Source organism: Lepidothrix coronata, unplaced genomic scaffold, assembly GCF_001604755.1.
Source record: "Lepidothrix coronata isolate B3197 unplaced genomic scaffold, Lepidothrix_coronata-1.0 Scaffold19, whole genome shotgun sequence".
Taxonomy (NCBI): domain Eukaryota; kingdom Metazoa; phylum Chordata; class Aves; order Passeriformes; family Pipridae; genus Lepidothrix; species Lepidothrix coronata.
In genome coordinates, this window is record NW_016690199.1 from 2772531 (window position 1) to 2795346 (window position 22816).

At 43.3% G+C, this 22816-nt stretch overlaps 1 protein-coding gene across 1 annotated transcript in view; it reads left to right on the forward strand.

The window, feature by feature from the left end:
* Positions 1–202: 202 nt before the first annotated feature.
* JAG2 (jagged 2) overlaps positions 203–22816 on the forward strand; it is a 70623-nt gene continuing 48009 nt past the window's right edge. Inside the window, exons 1-2 of the mRNA XM_017807609.1 lie at positions 203–571; positions 844–1167. Coding sequence (XP_017663098.1) covers positions 203–571; positions 844–1167 — 693 coding nt within the window. The remainder of the gene's footprint in view (positions 572–843; positions 1168–22816) is intronic.

The following is a 22816-nucleotide window of genomic DNA, read 5'->3' on the forward strand; positions in this document are numbered from 1 at the left end:
GAGCGCGTACCCCTCCCGCAGGCATCCCGCATCCCTCATCATCCCCCTCCACCACCTGGGGCCGGCAGGGCAGGGCAGGGCGGAGCCAGGGCCGCCCGCCGCCCTTTAAGAGCCGCGGCGGGAGCGGCGCTGGCCCCACCCGCTCGGCCGCGGGGCCGGGCCGTCCCCCTCATTAATATGAAGGCGGCGGCCGCGGCGGCGAATGGGTAATGAAGCTGTCACTCCGGCACCTACTTGTTGGGTGTCCGCGGAGCCGAGGCGCACAGAGGGCGAGCGGAGCCCGCGGGAGGGGAGCGGCGGCGGTGGTGGAGCGCTCCGGGCGGCCCCGCCGGCAGCCCATGCCCTGCGCCCCCCGGCGCGCTGCGGGCGGCTCCCCCGCCGCCCATGCCGCGAGCGGCCGCCGGTCCGTGGCCGGTGGGCTCGGCGGGCTCCTCTGAGGCGGCGGCGCGGAGCGGCAGCGGCAGGAGAAGGAGGAGGAGGAGGAGGAGGCATGCGGGGCGCCGGCCGGCCGAGCCGGGCCCCCCGCGCCGCCGCGCTCGGCCTGGCGCTGCTCCTCGCCTCCTGCGTGCAGGTAGGGACGGGGCGCGGGGGGCTCCGCTCCGGCCGCGGGGCGTCCGCGGGTCCCTTCTGCCTTCTCCCCGCTCCGTTTCCACCTTGCTCATTTCTAATTTATATATATATAATATTATATCTATCCATCTATCTGTCTGTCTCTCTGTTGAGCCCGCAGCCGGCGAAAGTTGTCGCGGGGAGCCGGGGACCCGCAAGCCCCGCGCTGCCGGCGCTGCACCCCCGGCCGCGGTAGTAACGAGGCTGTCTTTCCCCTTCGGCTTTTATTTTTAGGTGTCCCGCTCCACGGGCTATTTCGAGCTGCAGCTTAACTCGGTGCGGAATGTAAACGGCGAGTTGCTCAATGGGGAATGCTGCGATGGCATGAAAAGCCCCCAGAACCAGGACTGCTCCCGGGACGAGTGCGACACTTACGTGAAAGTCTGCCTCAAGGAATATCAGGCCAAGATCACGCCGGTCGGACCCTGCAACTACGGATTCGGATCTACCCCCGTTCTCGGTGGAAATATTTTCTATTTGAACAGCAACAAATACTCCCACCAAGGCAGAACCCCCGAGACGGGCAGGATTGTTATTCCCTTCCAGTTCGCGTGGCCGGTAGGTTGATGATCGCGCTGTCGCTATCACCCTTTTTTTTTTTGTGTGTGGTTCCCCCCCCGCCCGCTCCCGTCGGTGCCGCTCCCGCGTTAAGAGAGCGGGGCGAGCCGCCGGTGCGCAGCCTGGGCGCGGCCGCCGCCTCCCGGGGCTGCGGGGCACGGCCGGCGGAGTGGGATGCGGGGGTGGGGGGGTTGGTGCGCAGCCCTCGCCCCTCCGAGAGGGTGCGCGGGAGGGGGGGCGGATGCTGTGCAGGCGCTCCGGGTAGCGGCCCGGCGGGTTGGCGGCGTGAGGGGGCTGCCGCTGTCGGGACGCGAGAGGCTAAACGAAGGGAAATTATAATAACGAGGAGTGAAAATCACCCCACCCCCGGGGGGAGCGGTGGTGGCGCGCCCGGGCCCGCGGGTGCGCGCAGCGCGGGGCTGCCCCCGGCAGGGGGCGCTGCCGCCGGGCGGGTCGCGGCGCGTGCCGCGGCTCGCGGAGGGCGCGAGCGGCCCCGGGGCGCGGGCGGGGCCGCGCGTGGCGGCGGCGAAGGGGGGGGGGCGGGGAGGGCTCTGTGTGGGGAGGTGTCCCCGCACCTGAGGGACCCTCGCACCTGAGCTGGGAGGGGACACTCCGCACCCGGGGGACACCGGGCGAGCCCGGCGGTCCCCGTCTCCCCCCGTCTCCCCAGGTGGCGCGGGTTGTGGGAGCGGGGCTTGCAGCAGCCGCCGCCTCCTCCCGAAGCGCAGCCCTGCTCAGACCCCGCAAACACCGGCTCCGTGTGTGTGTGGAACCCCGTGGCTGCTCTGCCCTTCCCTGCCCTCCCCTCCGTGTCTCGTGGGGGGCTCTCGGGTGCGTTGCCTCAGCCCCCGCCGCCCCGTGCGCCGCCTGACCCGCGGGGCGCATGGAATGATTTGGGTTGGAAGGGACCGTGTAGATCGTCCGGGTCTGACACCTCCCCCCCCATGGTCAGGGACACTTCTCGCTACACCGCCTTGCTCAGAGCCCCGTCCAGCCTGGCTTTGAACGCTCCCAGGGATGGGGCATCCGCAGGGGCCAGCGCTGGTCCCCGTCCTTGCAGGCTGGCGTATCCCTCTTGCTGTTTGGGGGTGCTGGGTGTGGAGAGCGGAGGGAGGGAAGGCCGGGCTCCCTGCCCGGCTGCAGGCAGGTAGGATCCTGCAGGGAGTTTCACAGCTGTTGCCCTCGGCCCTTCCAAGTGGGCCACGGGGTGGGAGCTGGCAAGTTGCGAGGCGCTGAGGAATGGGGGTGGTGCGGTGCCCGAGCTGGGAGATGCGTATCGGGAGCCTCGGTACCTGCGGGCTGCGTTTGGCACCTGGTGACTAAACAGATGAAATGGCCCTTGCTGACCTCTCTGAAACACACGTAGCTCGCGGGATCTTTGCTACTTGGAAAACGCCAGCTAGGAGTGATCGGGGGCAAAAGTGCTTCACTTGCATTTCAAGCTAAAGGAAACCCACTCCACATAAATCAGTTAACTTTCTGTGCTGCTAGGGACCTGATGCTCGTGCCTTAAGAACTAACTGTTATTTGGAGATAGGGGTTTTGCAGCAGTTAAATGGTTAAAAAAATACAGTACAACCGATAAATTTTTCTGTGCAGAGGCACTTAAGCTCTGGTTGCCAGGTTGGGGTGTTTTGATGGCCTTTGTTGGTCCTGTGGCCTGTTGAACTTGGAAACGTTCCTATTAATGTGTATAATCAATACCGTAAAAACAGGGCATTTAGAACTGTGCTCTTAAGTTGTAAGATCAAAGGGAAAATTAATATTCTTTCTTCTCTTTATTGACCATTTAATAGAGGCTTGATGAAATCGTAAACTCTTCAGTAGGAGATTGCAGTAACATTAGCACCTCAAACTTTATATGTTATCTGCATGAGGAAGTAAAGGTAACTTAACTCACGCTTTTATTTTGCCAGTTTCTAGTATTGCTACTTGAAACACGAGGAGAGTTTGATAATCCTTGTGGTGCAGGTCCCTAAGCCCAGCCTTCTTTGGATTTTTCTCTGTTGGAATAAGCACATTCTTACCTTGCAGCTGCCGGATATTGTTGTTCTGTGCTCACCTGGTCCTAAGTAAGGCCTGTTTGACCTGCCTCTTGCAGGTGAATTAAAGCAGTGCCTCCAGTACAGGGCCCTGTCTGCTGCTGTTTCTTGAGTTGTTGCCTCCAGCATTTTAAGGGAATTGAAATACTCGGGGGTTTTTCCACCATTTTTTTCTTGCAGCTGTTGCAAAGCAGCCTGTAATTTATTTAAACAGTGCCACTGCAGTCTAGTGGGTGGCTAGCTGATTTTTGGAAGGTTTACTGAATACTCTTCCAGCCTACCCATGGTTCTAAAAATAGGTTTTGAAGTAGTTGTACTTCTTAAAACAGTCTGTGGATGCACCTATGGAAAAGAAGTCCCTCCTGTATATTGTAGTTAGATCTTAACTCTTGATGTTCAGTCTGTTGATGGGGAACACAGCATCTTTGTCAGAGCTGTACATAAGCTGTGTAGACTCTGCAAGGACAGGCTTAATTGTAATGCTAGTTTAACACAAGGGGCTTTTGAAGTAGGTTGAGTTCCTGGGTTAGGTTTCAACTCCCTGGGGTAATGTCAAAGTTATTCTCCAGTAATATTCTCTCTCTATTCAAGTTTGCAAACAAGAAACAACAAAATGGGCATAGCCTTTTCATAAGATTTTTATTTTTGCTATACAACAGTAATGAAATTATTGCTTATATAAAATGCTGGGAAAAGGAGCAAGAGTAAAGAGAACTGGAAATTGTGTCCTCCTGAAACAAATTTGCTTTGGTGTTGGCAGGGAGAAAAGGACTTTTTTCAGTAGTTGTAGTTTGGATTTTTAGGACTAAAAAAATCCAACCCTAATGAAAGCCAGCATTGGTATATGTTCACTTCTTACTGAACCTCATCTGAACAGTAACTCCCTCATTTAGAGACTAATGTAGTAATGCTTAAATTGCTTGAGGGAGGTTTTCTTGAAGTCTGTTTGATATTGCCGTGTCCTGAGTTAGCAGTAGCTGTAAAGCAAGTAGTTTCATGAAAAGTAATTTGTTTTGGTTTACTGATTTTCTTTTTTAATTTTACAAGGTAAAATTTTATTCCAAAATTTGGACAAGTGTCTCTTCTGTAATGCTGCAGTACCAGAGTTCAGTGACTTCTGGTGTTTGTTACAGTGTCAGTTATCCAGTTTAGTCCTATTTCCTGTCTCTCTTTTTTAATATCATTAGTCTGATCTCTGATTTGCAAGAGGGAGCTTGGGACATTGCCAAAAAGTTCTTAAAATTGCTACCTTGGGATACATCATCCCCAGAAATCTGGCAGTGGGAGAGGCTGAGGAACGGCTAGAACAATACAGCTGTCTTCTTCACCCACCTACCTCACATTTATTTCTTTGCCTCCTGCTGTAAAACTTGAAGCTTAATGATTGTTTGAGATTGTTAACAAACAAATGATGCAATTAAAATTTATGTGCAACTTTAAAACAAAAAAGACAGAAGAATTCCAAGTAGCTCTGAAGAATGGATTCTAATCAGTTACACAATTTAGCTTCATTAGTCTTAGAATTTTTTTTCCTAGCACAAAGCTGTTTGTTCAGACACTGAAGCTTCAGAAATACCTGGCACAGCAATATTTATCAATAGCAATTAGGTTATTGGCAGACTTTTAGATTTGGGGTTAATTGAAGGTTAGTGCTGAAAATGATGCTCTGAACTATAGACATTGTGCTGGATGGGTGGAACCATTTTTTTGTACTCCTTTGCAAGATGGCATGAAATGGAGTTGTGTGTGTGGTTTTTCCCTCCACCCTGTTCTTTCCCTCAGGGAATTCACAGCTTTTCCTGTACCATAAATATTGGTATGGCATCCATTACTTCAGTTAATTAGTCATATAGAGGAATTGTTCTGACTAGTTGTGGATGTTGAAATCATGTATTACAGTATGCATCATTAGCTCCTCTCAGCCCCTCTGTTTTCAAGATCCTACTGTGACTGACAGTCAGTGCAGTGCACATATGAGTGCTGTGTACTCTGAGCTCCCCAAGTGAACCTCAGTGTTCAGGGCTTTGGAGATAAGTAGCAGAAACAAGCATTTTCATCTCTTTTTTCCCCTAGTACTTAGCCAGGACTCTGTGTACCTATCTGAAGGAGAGGTAGTAGAGGTTCAGGCAGCCCTCACAAATTGCTTGAGTAAAGGGTGCCTTCCCCACTAGAGTTGTGCAACTAATTATTTTTGTGAGCACTATACTAAGGCTTTTTCCTATTTAGAGTGTGATTGTAGCAACACTTTCTAAACTTCTGAAGTACTGTTAACTTTCAGGTAGATTAAAAATGCATATATTTTTCATATCCAGGCTCTGTGTGAGGTTCATCCATATTCAGTCCACATGAGAGTCTCATCCAAATGCCTGGAGGGGCTCAGTCTTGCTCTAAAGCATATACAGGAGCATGAACCATCAAATATGTAAAACTGCTGAGAGGATAACTTGGCTGCAGCAGTAAGTGATAAAATTCTTAGAAAGCAACCCATCTCTTCCCCTGCCAAAACCTGAGCAGGAATACTTGACCTTACAGCTTTTATTGCTTAATGGGTACAGCTTTGTGTTTGGCACTTCCACGTGTTGTCTGCTTAAGTTTAGGATTCTTCATCAAGCTCTCTCAATCCTTCTAATTTGAAAAACGAAGGTGTTCAGGCCCCGGAAGGCATCTAGCCTTGAAGCTCACTATCTGGGATCCTTGGTGCCTGTAGGGAACTAGATATAGCCTGACTGTAGGAAATGCTCTTGTCTATTTTTGTTTGGCTGGTAGATCCACAGTTGGTCTACCTCCTGTCTCAACACAGCCATCACTGCTCTCTGATCAGGATCTTGAGGCTTTGTAATGAAAATATCCTGGATTAGATTACTCGCTGCTCCCTGATGGAGTAAACATGCATCCTGTCAGCTTGGATGACAACCCATCGGCTTAAAAATTAGGCAGGTTAAAGTTTAGCACTGGAAAAGGTCCTTCTACACAGCTGTACCAGAGGAACAGTAGGTATGTTTTTTCATAAAAAGGATTACAATTAGACAAATGAAGCATCAAGTGAGACACAGCAAGCTTTACCTGTAATTAGTTGTTCTTTGCTCCATTGATACTCTCCTTTATTAAAGTGCATGCAAAAGCACAGTTCCAAGCAAGACCTTAGGGCAGGGAATAAGAAGGAATTAAGAGCAAGACCTTCTGCCAAAATGTGAAATTCACCTGGTGTGGTGATGGGTTATAATGTACACACATCACACCTCGTTAGCAGAGGAAATCAGCGTGGAAAAAATATTGTAGTTAGTAGCTATATATTGACTATTTAACATAAATGTTTAATGTCTTCTTCGCTAGCAGCCTAAGTTTTTTCCCCCAGGTGGAAGGCTTTGCTGACAGCACAGAGCTTCCTTTTTTTACTTGACTATTTATTTATTTTATTTCCTCCCCTGAACTTGGTGCATGATTACTGACTGCCTGATGGACTTGCCAGCAAACTCTAGAACTCCCGTGGAACTGCCATGCCAAACTGTTTCATATTTTGCCAAAACACCTGCAGTCCTTTTACTTGTAGAGCCCTTCCCTGCTTTTTGCAATTTATGGACAAATATATTGTGGATCAGAAAACATGGATCTATGTTTCCTCAGTTCTGGGGAGCTAGATTAGGGAATTTGTATGCTTCCATCTGCTCGGTACTGTTTTTACCTCGAAACCTTTTTGATCAGAAATGAGAGGTCGAGGGAATGGTTTTATTATATAAACAATATCCCTTTGGTTTCAAGTTACATAAATGCAAAGAGTAGTTCTCAGGTTTTGTTATGCTCTTTCTTAAAAGAAGATAATCAGGTGATGTTTTAGAGAGTGACTTTAGCAGTGCTGGGTAGTGACAACTCCAGTTGATTTCAATAGCAGCTGCAGGTGTCACCTCTAAAAAAGAATCAAGGCCTTAATGGTAACCACTTCAGAACCACTCTTTGAAAAAGGGATTTATTATTGGCATGCTGTGTGTGCCAGCAACTATTTGCAGCTTGCCCAGAATAGAAAGTCTAAAGACTTAAGTTTCATGTAACTATAGGAAATCTGTCTTCTAATTTTAAGCAGAAATGCTCTTTGCACTCTTAATCTTTCATGCATTGATGTCACTAAATCTAGAATTTCTTATGTCTTTGAAATAAATATGCCTCAAAGGACAGTATTCTCCTAACTATTTAAACTTTATACCTCAAAGTTCTGGGGGGGTTTTTGAATGTCACAGAGATGGTCAGATAGTAAAGAACACTTCTATTTATACTCCTTGAAAGCTTCCTTAAATAAACACCTGCTTATTTATTGGAAACATTGAGGCTGAAGTTAAAACTTGCAGACAAACTCCCTCACCTCCCAGCCACGGAGAGTGGGTATTCTTGTATACCTCTAGTTGACTTTCTAATCTTTATTCCAGAAGGTGCTCCAGCCAGCCTATCTGTGAAATGCTACACTCCTAGCCACACAGCTGGTGTGGGCATTAAATCTTTGACTGAAAATGGAATAGGTATTAAAGTAGTCAGGATTACTCTTACAGTAGAGGATATGAGCTGGAGAAGAGGGTGAAGTAGAAGCAGAGCATGTTTGAGTCACTGCAGGGCAGCAGAGGCTTTATAGCACTTTCTCTGGACTGTTTGAAGATGTTTCAAATCCTGTTTTCTCAGAAAAAAAAAGTTTACATGTGAAAGGTTTGCTGAAGACATGACTACTTGTAGCTTTAATCTTAAAACTATCAGGTTTATCTAGAGCATAGTTGTTTGGGGTAAGACCGTAATTGGTTGTGTTATATCAGACTTGTGATATTTGGCCTAATTGGGCTGCATTCCCACTGTATTGTAGGCAGCCTGAGTGATCCTGTGAAGTTCAAGTGTTAGTGTAGATGTTGGGGAACTTTGTGTGGCCAAAGCTACGTTCTGTTTGATGCTATTGCTTGTATTCCTGGTAAAAGTCCAGCTCACTTTGAATTACTACTGGAGCTCATTGGATGTCAGCACAAAAGCTGCAAAAATTAAGCTTCTGCCAAACAATAAATTATGGGAAACAAGTACGTTTTCTGGATGTAAAAAATGCCAAAAGAGTGTAGTGAGTGAGTTTTTAATCTATTTGTTGTTAATCTGTACTGTTGCCACAAAATTTTTCTTGCATGAGAAGGATTGTATTTGAGACAGATATGCAGGGTAAATTGTGATTTTGTTTTTTAACCTTTAAAATTACTTTTGTGCTGTCCCTGTGGGCCAGTGGCTGTCTGGCCCCTCTGTTGAGTGATGCCGTTGAGTCACTGTTGTGTAGGTGAGATGAGCGGAATTCATCCTTTTTGTGTAGTCTGACTCCTCTTGTTTTTCCTCTAGGTGTTGATTTGTGTGAGTGTTGGCTCTGGAGTACATGCTATGAACATACTTTAAAAACTACTCTAAGTTCATAAAGCAGCAATGATCACACCGTATTCTTAGTCATCTGCAGACACTTTACGTTATTGTGTGCCAGAAAGCTTCCCTCCCCTCTCTTCTGAAAACAAGCCCAATGTTTTGTCAACTCTGTGTGGGTCCTGTTTGCATTGCCTGCTCTAGTTCAGAGCTGCTTAGCCTGCTGAGGAGACTAGAAAGTGACCCTCCCTTTTCTGCCAGCACACACATTTACTTTCCCTCATTCCTTTCCAGTTCTAGCTACTAATAATCCTCTGATCTGGAAGGAGCTTGAGAGCATCAATTTGGAAGGAGAGGTGCTGCCTCAAGGAGTGAGGAATAAGGGTATAATGGCATTGCTTCTGGCTCCTTACTGCTTAGCCATTTGCTTACCTGAAGGATAGTTGCTACTGTTCCTTGGCAGTAACTCCAGCCCTCCCTTCCTCTTCTGCACTGTGATAAACCTTTGATGGTCATCCTCTGGTCTGGCTTCTGATTAGTGGGTGTCTAAAACAGGTCAGTCTTTGGTCAGAGGTGACTGTTGGCCGTGGTGTCTGCCAAGTTCATTCAGTGTTTTTGAGCTGCACGTTCAGGTCTCACGTGAGAGCTGAACACCCACATCAGGTGGGGCCTGAACACCCCCACCCCACCACTGCCCCCAGGGGCAGGGAGTGAACCAGTGTGGGTACCTAAGAGCATCTCTGCTAGTTCATGTTGGGCAGGACTGAACTTCTGCCTCCTGTGGGGTGGGGGGGCTCTGAGAGTTGCTCCTTCCCCTCTGTACACCCAGGGAGACCTGTTGGGATGGAGAGAGCTGAAGAGAGTGCTGTGATGGCTCTTGTGTAGAACCACCTTGTGTCAGGGAGGGGTGACCATCCTTGATTTAACCACAGACTTGTGGTGTCTTTGCTTACTGTACAAGAAAAAATACTGTATATAAAACTTAATGGTTAAAGGTGCTATCTTAAGTGGAGACTCTGTCCACTGATACTACAGACAAGCAGTGATGTAGAATAGGACTAAACAGATGAGTTTATTTTTTTTAATTACTCCAATGCCTTGGGCTTTTTTTTCTGGTCTGAAGGTCAGATTTTGCTTAAAGGTGTTTAAATTTAGAAATCTGATGTGTGCAACATAGTAGATACACTTCACCATCACCAAAGATTTAAATACCATCCAGCTCTGAGAGAAATGCTTGCTATTTACCTGAAATGTCTCTACTGCTGCTTTTGATATTAAGCATTTTTTTTGGTAATCATATTTGTGGAATGTTTTACAGTTATAAAATCTTGTTTTTCAAGAGTTGAGCTATACCTTATGCTCATTTATTAAACTTAATTTCCAAGGGTTTTCTTTAGAGTCATAGTTAGCCTTTAATTTGTATATAAGGGAGAAAAGTTAAATGTCTATTTTATTAGTTGCTGTTTCAGATGCTAAATAAAATGTAAAAAGCATATTTAACATGAAGATCTTCTGATAACAAGAACTCTGAGCTGAAATACATAGCAAGCCTTGATTTTTATCTGTGGTTGAAATGACTATTTGCTTCTCAAGAGCAGTTAGAATGCTATATTAGATGGAAGGGGCAAGGCATTTCAAGGCTAAATGACAATCTTAGTCTTACTTGATTAGAGCTTGCTGAGGTTGCTAAGAAACAGCCTAATAGTCCTTGAGTAAGCAATTATATGCCCCTTGGACAGATGCACAGGTGCTCATTCTCTGAAGTTGTTTTTTGGTTTTTTGTTGGTTTTTTTTTTAATCTGAGATAAGACTGGAGTATTAGTACATAAACTGCAATCTGTTTACATCCTGCTTCGGGCTTGAAAGTCCTGATTTTATATATTTGTTGTTCCCAGCAGGATGTGTTCTGGTGGGTTTTGTTTAGTATGTTACTAATTGATTATTATTATTATGCTTAAATTGTTTTTGCAATGCCTCATCTAGTTCCAGATAGTCCACTAGGTCTTTAGTCTCTCCAGTACTTTTCTAGTACTGTGAATGCACCAGCTTAAGTAACTCTAGGCATCTAAAGTTCAGATTGGATAGTTTTTACATTTTTAAAACTTAGTGAGTAGGCAATAGTAATATTGATGCTGTAGAGCTAGCTTTTCTTACCCCTTCCAAAGCAGTTCTGTTCATGCAAATTGCAGTGAACTATTGTACAAGGTAGCAGTTAACCTAAAACATCAAACAGGATTCTTTCAGTCTTCCCCCCCCCCAAATATGTATGATTCTGGTTATAGCGTCATAAAATTGAAATGTCTATCTTAAAACCCAATCTACGTTTTTAATGTAAAAGGTCCTGGATTGCAGCTGAAAAACTTAAGTTCTAATTAGGGAACTTCTTCATCCTTGGAAGACTTGATTGACATGTGCTTTGAGCAGTAAGTTGAGAAATACTTAAATAGCTTAATTATTGATCTACTCCAGTCAAGACTGAAGTATAAGTTTTCTGGGGTGTTCAATTTTTGGTACCACTTACTGTTCTTACTATTGATCAAGGACAATTTTAACAGCACTGGTTTGGTAACCTATACTACTGCTTAATAGGTTTTAGTGGCAGTTTCTTTCTCTTACAGCATGTAGAAAAAAAAAACAACCAAAAAAACCCCCCAAACCCCCAAACCAACCAAACAAAAACCCACAAACAAAAACCAAAAAAAACCATGGTGCTTTTTATGGTTTTGATTCCCTTATGTTACAATAACATGATTTTCCTTGTATCACAACATGGAATTTTTACTGTAACTGGCTACATGCAATCAGCAAAGTCTAGAAGTCTGACCATGCTTACTTGAACTGTTAAGACCAAGTATAGCTGTCTGTTGCCCCTCAGTAACGACTGGATTTTGTACACAACAATGACCTGATAGCACCCTTGTGCTGGTTATAAACTGTTGTTTAAATCATATGTTTATATGTAGGCCCCAAATATTTTAGTATTGTATTTGGCCGTTGGAGACCTTTGTAGAACAGTGTTGTTTCCGTGATTCATCCCCACATATTGGTGCTTTCTCCTACCAGAAAGTGAAGAAGGGAAGGAAGCAGGGAAACTGAAATGTTTAGACTTGGATGCACACCTAAGGTGTTGGTTGTCAAATATTTAGTGCTCCTGCAGTGCCTTCTGATGTTTGCTGTTAAGTAACCCTGATAACTTCAGGGCTGTATGGTTTATATCTTGTAGTCTCTTCACATCCCTCTTGTTCTGTAAGAGGTGAGGGGTAAGGTGGTTGCCTCTTGATTGTCACAGGGCTTAGACAGAAGTACAAACTGTTGCATATTAACTGATCTCAAGCTGTTCGTATTTACTCCTAGATCACTGCAAACATGAGGTAAACAAAATAAGCTTTAGCTGGCATGAAGCAATAGTCTTGACTTGTGGTAGCTTGCTATCAGCAATAATTTGTTTGTCCCTGAGCCTTTAGGATGGATTTTCAAGATTTGGTAGCCTGTGAAACTTCAGCTTGACGAGGAGTGTGGAGAAGTCAGAACAGCAGAGTGAGTGGTAAATGAAGTACTGAAACTGTAAAATAGTCACTAGTACCTACTTTTGAGATACAAGTCCAGCTTTGGACTAGCAAAACTAGTCTCCAGGTTTTGCTAATATTAGCTTACTTTAGATGGCTTCGTTCTGTTCTCCATTGATACTCATCCTTATGAGGAAAGAGTGTAACATTGTTACCCACCAGAGGAGTAACTAGGGGTCAACAATGAAATGAATTTGAAGACTTGCTGAGATAATATGCCTTTCATAGCTTCCAGATCCATGTCAATGGGAGGAGAAGGGTGGAAAAAAATAGAGAAGCATTCTGAATTTACATGCTTAGAGTAAATTTACAGGGCAAGTGCTTACTTTCAAAGGGTGTTTCATGTGCTTTGCTACACTTGTTACACTTTCCTTCCAAAGGTGTGCCCATTTGTGAGGTTTGCCTGAGTTGCAGTAGTAAAAAGCTGTATCAGATTCCCCTCCAGCTTACGTGAATGTGAAAGATATGATTGGTTATTAAAGTTCTGATGCTGCTTTGTTATGGTGGGATTGATCATGGCTGTTGTCATATATTCAAATAGATACCGTGGAATTGTGGTCTGCCTATGCTATTGCTGTAAGCAACTAATTTTTAAGAGTAATTAAATACAATGTAGTGGTTGGTGCTGCAAGCATGTGATAAAGATTTACTGTAGCCATAAAGTATTGTTCAGAAGATTCAGTCTTGCTGCTGGAATATGATACAAGATTTTGTTTCAGGAACGTATTTATAGACTTATTTTTTACCAACTAAACTTTGGCTCTACCATGTGTATTTAAATGTGTGCATAGTCCCTGTTTAATCCTTTATTCAAGTTCCTTGCATGAGTTGGATCTGCATGAAAGAACTTGCACCCACTCTTAGAGTGGTGACTTTTCTGCTCAACTTCTTTCTGCAAATTTACAGAGAACTAAAATAAGGTGTTTTCTATCTGTTGACTTCTCTGCCAGCCTCTTTACCATTTGCAGAATTTGAAAACTCAGCTGGTGTTTCACTCGGGGCTGAAATGAAGGACAGATTAGGTGTGTTACTCCTTTTCTCTGGATTAATGAGTTCTGTTACTAGCCATGAGCAGATCTACAATCTGTTTGATAAGTCTCTTGTGAAAATGTGAAGTTCAAATTGACTGAAGCTGTCGTGTGACTCAAGTAGCAATAAAACTGAGACACTTGTGTTGCTTTATGATGAGAAGATCTGTAATGATAGCTGTGCTCAGAGCCCACAGCATTGGGATGTGTCTTGTTTGGATCTGTATGAATATTTGATCAGTCAGGGGTTGCTGTTAGTGTGGGGCAGTGGAGTCTTTATCTCATTTGTCCTCTTTCAGCTGTGACTGCTGCTGCCCAAGTAGCTCTAGAGGTGACTCAGTTGGGTAGGACTGATGAGAGAGTTGAAGAGGACTTAGAAAAACGATGCTGTAATCCCCACTCCCTTAGGAGCAGAGGTTGAGTGTGGGCCTCTCCTCTTCCTAAGGCAAGATATCTAGGCTCATTAGCTGGAATTGGTTTTGTGGGCATTTGCTTTTTCAAAAACAAAGGGAAAGATTGCAGTGCTATCAGCAGCTAACAATATTTAAAAGGGGTAAGATTAAAACACTACTCTCTGTTCCTGGGAACTTTACATACACAGAACTTGGGGGCATATCTTTTTTTTAATGTATTTGCTTACCTTCTTAGTATGCATATTTCCAATACAAAAGAGTGCATGCAGGTGTTCTGTGTTTAGAACAATAATTAAAGTATGTTATTACATAGTTAGCTTAATTCCCTCTTGACTTCAAGTTGAAATTATAATGATGCATGGCTTGAAGTGCCCAGAGGACACTAATACCCATGCCACATGGAGCGCAGAGGGGAGGGGAAGAGCAGTATTAATTACTAGTTCATCTTTGAATTCTAAATATTAGCATAAAACAAGTCTTGCACTAACCGTTAATGGGTCTTCATGGTTGTTACACACACTTCAAAAGAGACAATCTAGCTACACTTTCATTAATGCAACAAGAAAGTGTATGTATAGTGGGCTCAATTTATCTTGGACTTCTTCCAAAACTTTAGGAAAAGAGTAGGACGTGGATACTTGGTTAATATCAAGTTTGTCTGAAGCAGTTCAAAGGTGGTAGCAGGGCTGAAAGCTTCTACTGAAATCTAATAGAAGGATGCTGAGATGGTACCCAACTGTCTGCCTGGTGTTGCACGTGTCTCTTTATAAAAGGCTTTTTTCTCTGTTCTCTAATTTCATCAATACTTTCTTCTGTTCTTTGCTATTGGATTAGCTCAGTGGATTTCTGGAAAATGCTAGTGCTAGCTCCAGCTGTGCGGGAGAGGACTGTGTTATATTAGCTGGGAAGTCATGAAAGTATCTGAAGATGTAGCTTGTTTATTTCCTTTTATGTAATGATCAGGCAAAGTGTCTGTTTACACTTAATCCTATGACCCTCCATCTAAATCAGTGTGTTTTGGTTTTGTTGCTTGTTTGGTTTTTTGTTGTTTGTTTTTTTTTTGTTTGGTTAGTTGGTTTTTTGTTGTTGTCCAGTAAAACTGGATACTAGCAAAAAACCCCATCTACTGGAATTGCTACTCTGCTCTCTTGTGTATAATTTATGATTTAATCTCAATTTCTGATCTCAATTAAAAATCAATACCTGGGGTTCTTCCTGTTCAGGATGGAAGAGAAGGCTGTTATTTAAGGTTCTAGCATGTGTTCAGGATTGATGCATGTGGGGATAATTTCACTTTCCTTCCTGCTGCTTCTGCTCTAGAAACTCCAGAAATATAACCTGGAGGCGTTACACTAGGCTCTCCTGTTTGAAAGAGTTACAATACAAAGTGATACTTGTTTGACTGCTCTCAGGTAAGATAGTAGGATGCTATCTTTTCCTCTTGTATGGTTGTAGTGTACCATACCAAATTCTATTGCTTTGGTTGGTAGCTGTTATATTTAAAATAGTTTTGGTGGTTGGCTGGCTTCTCTACTAATTTCTTCTAAGGTGTAGAAGGAAAGCTTGCTGATACTATTTTGTGTCCCAATATGCATTCCAGAACCTCATTGGAACAGGCACATTAACACCCGTATCAAAGGCTAGCTAAACATTTGTTACCTTTTAATCAGACTACATAAAGGTTTAGTGCCCAGAGATGTGCTGGGTAAATTAACCAGCAGAGGGGAGCTGTGGCAGTAGGAAGGATGACTGATGGTTCTTCTGAGCACTGGTATTTGCTGGTCACACTAACTCTTCTGTGTTCTGTGGTCATCATTAGCTCTCATCTCATATTGTAACAAAGCAAAGTGATGATCAGGGTGGCTTGTTAGGACTGCTTTCAGGTGGATTTGACTTCCTGCACGTATCATCTTTCTTTATAGTGTCAATTGTTCTTTCACAGTGGTCATGTGTGAACAGAGCTCTGGCAGCTGGGAGGAACTGTCCTTTTTGAGGCCTGTTTTCCACATGCCTAAAGCTTTTTATGGGATGCTAGGCCTCTGGCCAGTAAATCTAAGTATCACCTCCAAGATGCATCTGCCGTGTTCTTTGTGGCAGATTGGAATAGGCAGGGTGAGGTGGGATTCCTTTATGTGGAACAAAAGCAGTTTCACTGAGGTGTTGAATGGTATTGAGTTTCTGCAAGTCTTTTCATATGACTTGTTAGAGACCCGAAGGACAAGGTCTTCTGTGCTTATTGACCAAAACTTTTAAGGCGTTTTTTCCCCTACTGGACAGTGTGCAAAAGTTCAAATGAACAAGGTTACCTGAAATGGGTTTACCTCTATAGGTATAGATCCAGAAGGCTTATTGTGTCTTAATTCCTGCTTCCTTACCCCTGTTTGTTCTGGTCTAAACTGTGTTTCCTGAGGTCGGTAAGGATTCTGATCTCTGCTCAGATTCTGAAGCTGTGTTGCCTGAGCCCTGGACTGAAACTGTAGCAACTGTCAAGTACACAGGTACTGAGGTATCTGAAGAGCTAAGCAGATACATCTGCCATTTCCCTTTATCAGGAGCACTCTAGGTATCCATGCAGTGTATCTAGAAGCATCTTTTGGAAATCCAGACAATTAATCTGGTTTGCTCTGAAGAGTCTGCTTCTTCCTGTAGTTTGTCTGGGATCTTGAGTAATGCCAATACTCCCTTTCAGTATTTGAAAATAGGTTTTACGGATAGCAGTGTTGCATTGAGGGTAGTTCAGTCAAGTTAGAGGAAGTTCTGCAGCAAGTCTATGACTATTTTTTGCTTTTTAATCCCTTTCAGCTCTAAAGTTCTAACACTTTTTTTAGCTGGTATTTCCAGACTGTCACAGATGCTGTTGCCTTCACAGCTTTTGTGCCAGTCATGCTAACTTAATTTTCACCCTTTCTATTCTATTCTTGCCCTAATTCTCCTTGGAGTATATGAGTGATGTTTTGAAAGCTGTTTTGTTCCTCCTTAGACTGTGTCCTGAGTTACTGAAAGTCCCAGCTTTTAATGGGGGAGGTATTTCTTGCTTGCTTTTTAGCTAGTGTGGAAGAACATGTCTGGCTAGTGTGAACTTGGCTCAGTGACACACACAGACAGTGCAGAATCACTTTATTAGTGGAGGAAGCTTAATTAGGAAGAGCACCAGCCTTCATCTATGCTATACAGAACCCAATAGGGATTGATTTGGACTAATGTAAATAGAATAGCTGAAGTTTGGAGATGAATTGCCAAATTATTTCAGTTAGCTTTTTGTGTAAACCTTGGTTTAGTCTCTCCAAGACAAGTACCAGTTTTCTTATAGTTAAACCGGGGTTTTTGTCACAAATGCGCTGATGAATTTTTGTGTGAAAAATTGGTAAGCTTAGTATTTCACTTGACACTTGTCAGTCCTCCTCGAGTTAAAGGACAAATGCTTGGTGTATTCAAGCATTTCTGTTACCTTGCCTTGGATGACAGAATGTTCTGCTTTGTGTCACCTGACTTAATCACTATTAAAAGACTGTCTGGATTACCTTTTCCTCAGGGGAAGTTTCAGAAGCCTACAGTCCTCCTTTATTCCAAATAGTAAGGTCTCCAATTAGTAGCTTTAGCTCAGCTTGTCCTTTTTTTTTTTTTCTGAATAGCATATGTTGTGTTTACTGCAACAGGTACCTGACTGAATTTCATACAAGGGTTGGTGATTTTTGCATTTGTTTTATTTCATGTGACATTTCAGTGTTGCAGAAAGGAGAATCTAATTAGATTTTTCAGTTATGGCTTCTTCTGTCATGGTTTTCAAAGAGGAGTTCTGAGATATAATTATAAATCTGATTTAGAACTGTGCTTTGTTTATCCTGGGTCCTTTTTTTTTTTTTTTCCCCTCAAACACTCCTTGGGCACAATTTTGATTACCCTGTAAGTGGTAATGGCTCAGGCAGACATGCAAGATTCTACAGTGTAATTGTTTTATTTATTTTAGTACTCTCTTGTTTTAATGTCAGCCATTAGAAAAAGCAAAATACTTGCTTCAGAACTGCACCTATACTGAAGTCATAGTTCAGGGAATGTAAGCAAATGTCAATGAGAGGCTAAGGGCAAGAATATAGAAAACTGTTCTGTGTTCTCTCAAGCTTTGTTTTCAACCTGGGACCTTCCTGAGCTAACTGTGATTGGTCTCTCTGAAGTATTTCTGCCACACTGTCCTTGGACCCACAAAACTCTTAAAACCACTTTGCACTTAGGCAACCTATGTATTGTTTTGCAAATTTCTGCCTAAAGTGCCATCTTTTCTTCATTTCTTCTAGCCATGGATCCTATTAGCTTACTTTCATGCCTTTTGTGTCAAGAACATGAAAACAGATGATCTACTCCTAACCATCCCCAGAGTCTCTTTCTGAAGCCTTGTAGGCTTCTGTTGCATATTCCCTTGTGTCTCTTCTAGGCTATGGAGGTTTGACCAACTCTTGCATTTCTCTCGTGGAAATTATTTGACTCTTTGTTCCTTCTTGCGTTTCTCTGGACCTTTGATTTCTGACATCCTCCTCTTGGGGATTGCTGTTCATCCTGTCTCATGGGAGAGGGAGAACAGGGGAACCACACTGCTTCCCTCCACCTTCACTTACAGAATCGCACAGTGTCATAGCACTGGATGTCTTTTTTCCTTGTTGTTTGCCCTGTTCTCTAGCCTCCCTTTCTCTCCAGGATGCTCTTTCCAACAGACATCTGAATATTAAATAGTCAAGACATGGGTGAGAGTGGGAGGCAGATCTCTTAATGTAATCTGATCAAAGAACTTGTGTTGAGTTTGTGAAGGGAACTCGCTTAGCTAGGAGCAAGATGGCTTTGGTGGGTTGAAGGAGTAACTGGTTGTGGAACTGGCAAGTTGCAAGATGTATTTTGGGAAACCTTATCAATACAGATTTGCACAGAAGAACAAGGTCACAGGTGTCATTAACTCAGGGTTATGTGAGGCTCTCTGAAAATTAGTTTACATTCAACAAGGCTGGAAGTTAAAATAATGAGATATGCAACACTATACTCCCATTATGACAGTTGGTACAGAGAATTCTGAAAGGTACTGTGGAAAGAGAAATGATAAGATTAAGTAGTAGTTTGAAGACTGCCTAGAATGTCACTATTCTAGTAACTAGAATAAAATTGTAGTTACTGGTCATTCATCTAAGATGAAATTGCTTACTTTTTTTGTGAATATTAAGCTTGCTTATCCAGTTGGGGAAAAGATTTTTCTATGTCCCCCTTGATGTATTGATTAGTTTTATAAACCAGTACTTTTGCTGAGACTTGTCTCAGAGGAGGTGCCTAGAGATGACATAGGCAGGAGGCATTTGCAGTAAAATAGAAGTGTTTCAAGAAAACTGACAAATTTGATAACATGAACTGGTGTTAACCACTGATATTCTTGTTTCTTGCTGAAAAATCTTGACAAAGGCAAGTGATTGTGGGAGTCCTTGTATCCGAGTAGCAAAATTTTCACTGATGCTTTTTTTTTTGTTTAGTTCCGAAAGTATAAGGAAAACAAATGACTTGGAAGTCAATCCTTCAGTGTTTGTTCAAACTTAAGTGGCCACAGTTGGCACTTCAGTTGGCCACTTGGACTTCATAGTTGGAACTTAATCTCCCTGAGTACAGAGATGTGTACATGCTGGAATCAGGGGAGGGGGGATGGAGTAGGGTGGGGATGAATAGCAGACAGCTATAAAAAGCAGAGGCAAGTATTACTTCTGTTCCACTGGACTAGCATTACTGCTATGTGTGTAATGGTGAAAGGCACTGCTTTAAAATAGGGATGGGCTCTTCTAGAACCTTTAGTGTCCCGTGAGCTGAGAGTAGATAGCCAATGAACTTTTCTTCAGATGAAATCCTCACATGACTACTGCCTGGTCAGATATCCTTCAGGTTTTCTAAATAAGAAACTAATGACTTGTTTCTGGCCTTGTGAAAACTATTAGTGAGGTGCATGCTTCGTTTTTTCTCAGGGGTGCTGCTGCCCTCGCTGCAGCAGCTGTCTGACAGAGAGTGCTGTCAAAGGTCGGGGTATCACTGAGGTGTCGGGAGCAAATACATCTCTAAGACTTGTCATTTGTCACAAGGTTGACTTGGCTGAGATTTGCTTTGAGTTTCTGTCTAGTTACAAGAAGCTTGTGGAGTCCTTCCAGCAGTTTGGCTTCTCATATGTAGTTGGATCTCCAGAGGGCTTTCTCTTTGCTTTTATGTGGCCTGAGGTGACCGTATTAATGTTCTGCCTCGACGATCTCTAGTCAGTCATGGCATTTTGGCCTTTTGTGAAAATGGGTCACTGTTTTACAGGCCTTAGCTAAAGCTTATATGTGACTTCAGATGATTTTGAGAACTCCTCAGCTAAAATGCTTCCTGTCTTGTGATATATCAAAACCCTTTCATGTTGAGAAACTCCTGCTGCATTCTGCCACTGCAGCAGGATCAGAGTGTCTTCAACCTTTGCTTGAAGATCTTCCTACAGGTATATCATCTGGTAAGGTGTGCCATGGTCCTAGTAGTTTGATCACCCTGGAGAGAAGCACACTATGCTCCTGTTTCACAAAACACTAGGCACTGCCAAATAGGTGTTGTAATACCCCTTTGAGTCCCTCCTTGAAGTTGTTTTATCTTTCAGATACATGCAGCTGGTTGTTGGTAGGATTCTTCCACCTAGTTGCTGGGTAATTTTACTGGAATGAGTCTCTACCTGGGTGTTAAATTTGGTATATTAACTCCAAGACTGACTCCTGTTCACCTGTTGTTTTTATTTGTGCTCTTTTTGCAATGAAATGACTCTTAGTAGTCTAGACATCTAGATTTCCCTCTGCCACCCCCATATGCGTACACACACACACCCCTCCAGTTTAGATTTTGCTTAGTTTGGGGGAGGAGTGGAATGAGTGTTCAGACTCATGTAGGTGGAGATATCAGCCTGTTGACTATTAATCATGGCAAAAAATAGCCCCTCTCCCCACTCCCTGGTTTTACAGACTTCCTAAAGATTGTCAGGTGGGGCTATTTCATAAAGAGTTCCCCTCAAACAGCATTAGGGCTCCAGAGTTTGTAAACATGGTTCTGCTTTTGTGACTGGGCCAAGAGGAGTATAACTGCAGTAATTGCTCTCAAATAGAAAGCTTCAACTTGTTCAACTGCTTTCTGCTATCTGCTGCTGATGTTTGCAGTACTCTAACCTGGCCTTCCACTCCTAACAAAATGGGGCTGTTTGGCCCTGATTTCCAAAGGGAAGCACTATGCTTGCTGCTTAAATGAAAAATGAGGGTTTAGAGGATATGATTATGATTTTGTGTGGTGAATGGCCTCTGAGACCAGCAGACAAGTTCTTGCATGCAAGTGGCTGAAATATTGTTCAAGTTTCAAAAAAAAACCCAAAAAAACTCCCAACCCCCCGCCCCCAATGGGGATCATTTACTCCTTCAGCAAAGGTCTCCATTGTGACTCTATAATGTCTCTTTCTAAAAGATAAACCTACAGACCTGCTTCATTTGTCTGCCCTTAAACCTGTATTGAAGATGAGTCCTGGATCTTCTCAGAATCTTTCTTTATTTCTTCCTTATTCCCTTTGCACCTCTGGGTTATTCATGAGGAAGTTGTAAGAACTCGCTGCAGGGTTCCTGGGGAAGGAAATGGAATATGCTTGCCTTGAAGTCAGCTTTTTCCATGGCAAGCAGGCTGCTTGAGGCGGGGGAAAGGTGCTGAAACAAAAAAAAGGGGGGGCAAGCCCCCAGACCTGTGTTTGCCTCAGTTGTCTCAGAGCTCCTTAGGAAAGCAAGCAGGAGAGTTGACTGTGCTGATCAAGACTTAATGGACTTGCAAGACATATTGGTGATGGTTTATTCCAGAAATTACAAAAATTAGACTAGCAGTAAGAAGAGTACTATGCTGTTGTTCAGCCTGTTTTGACAGTCAAAGTGTTTGACTACAAATGCTGCCTATGCTTGATTGAGGTTTGAAAAGTGGTATTTACTGGGGATAAGACCCTACATTTACCGTGTGGCTGTGGAACAGGAAGATAAGGTGGGCTCAGGGTTTGTTTAGGAGCCAAACTTTCTTTTTTCTACTTCATAGCTCATTCTTATGAGGTTTTTCCTCGTAGAAACTCCAGTCAGTCCTTTTAATGTGAAATTGATAATTTTTTGTCTGTTAGAAGTTTTAATACCCAATAGCATGTAATTGATGCAGAAAACTTCAAGTATTGATTTCAGCTCAACCTTCACCTTTTGCATTTTTCAGACTATGAGTTGGAGAATATATGAGTTCTATGACTGACTATGAGTTCTATGACTATATATGAGTTCTATGCCTGACAAAGTGCTGTCAGCAGATTGATCATCATCTTTCTTGGGATGAAAAATCTGACGTCTGGTTTGCCAAAAAACCCCTACCTTTTGAGTGTTGATTTGCAGGTATCAAGGTAATAGTAATAGTTCATGAAAGTGAACAAAACCAATCTTACAGGTCTTGTTTCCCCTCTCCTCATAAAGGAGGTCGCTGGGATAGTATGGGGAGTGTTTTGTTTAGTGCAAACAGTGGAATAATGCTTTGAAGTTGCTTATGTCAACACGAATCCTGAGAAAAAAACACAACTGAAGCAGCATCACCATGATAAACAGACTTAATTTGTATCTTTCCAAGCTGCTTGGCATATCTGTTCAGTTAACTCCTACGAAGTAGTTCTTGCATAAGCTGTGCTCTTCTGCAGAAGTGCGCTGATGCTCTCCTGATTCGTAGCCTTTAACATCTTCCAGTTTTTCATTTGATGAGCACAAATGCTGTTGTGTGTTTTATTTCTTTCCAGAAAATAAACCCAGACACTAAAGTCAGCAGAATGAAGTGTATTTTCAGTATATTAGCCCCTATCCCCTCACCCTCCAATCTGTGCCATGGTCACTTTAAAAATATTTTCTCAGTGTTTTGCTAGTACTAGTTGAAATGAACAACAGGTTCTACTTCATAAAGCTTTTCTTATATGTAAGAACAGACTGGAGTGTGCGTGTCCTGCTGTTATGGTTGTATCAGCCTACAGCAAGAGCTCTGTGCAAGTTAAAGAAGAAGCAGGTGAGGTGGTGTGTGTGTATTATGCATAAGACTCATGATTTTGGGGCATTTTTAGGATACGTTTATAGAGATTTCTGGTAGATTTATGCCTGAACTTGAACACACATTCATATCAACAGTCTGTGGAGAACATTCTGTCTTCAATAACTTTTATG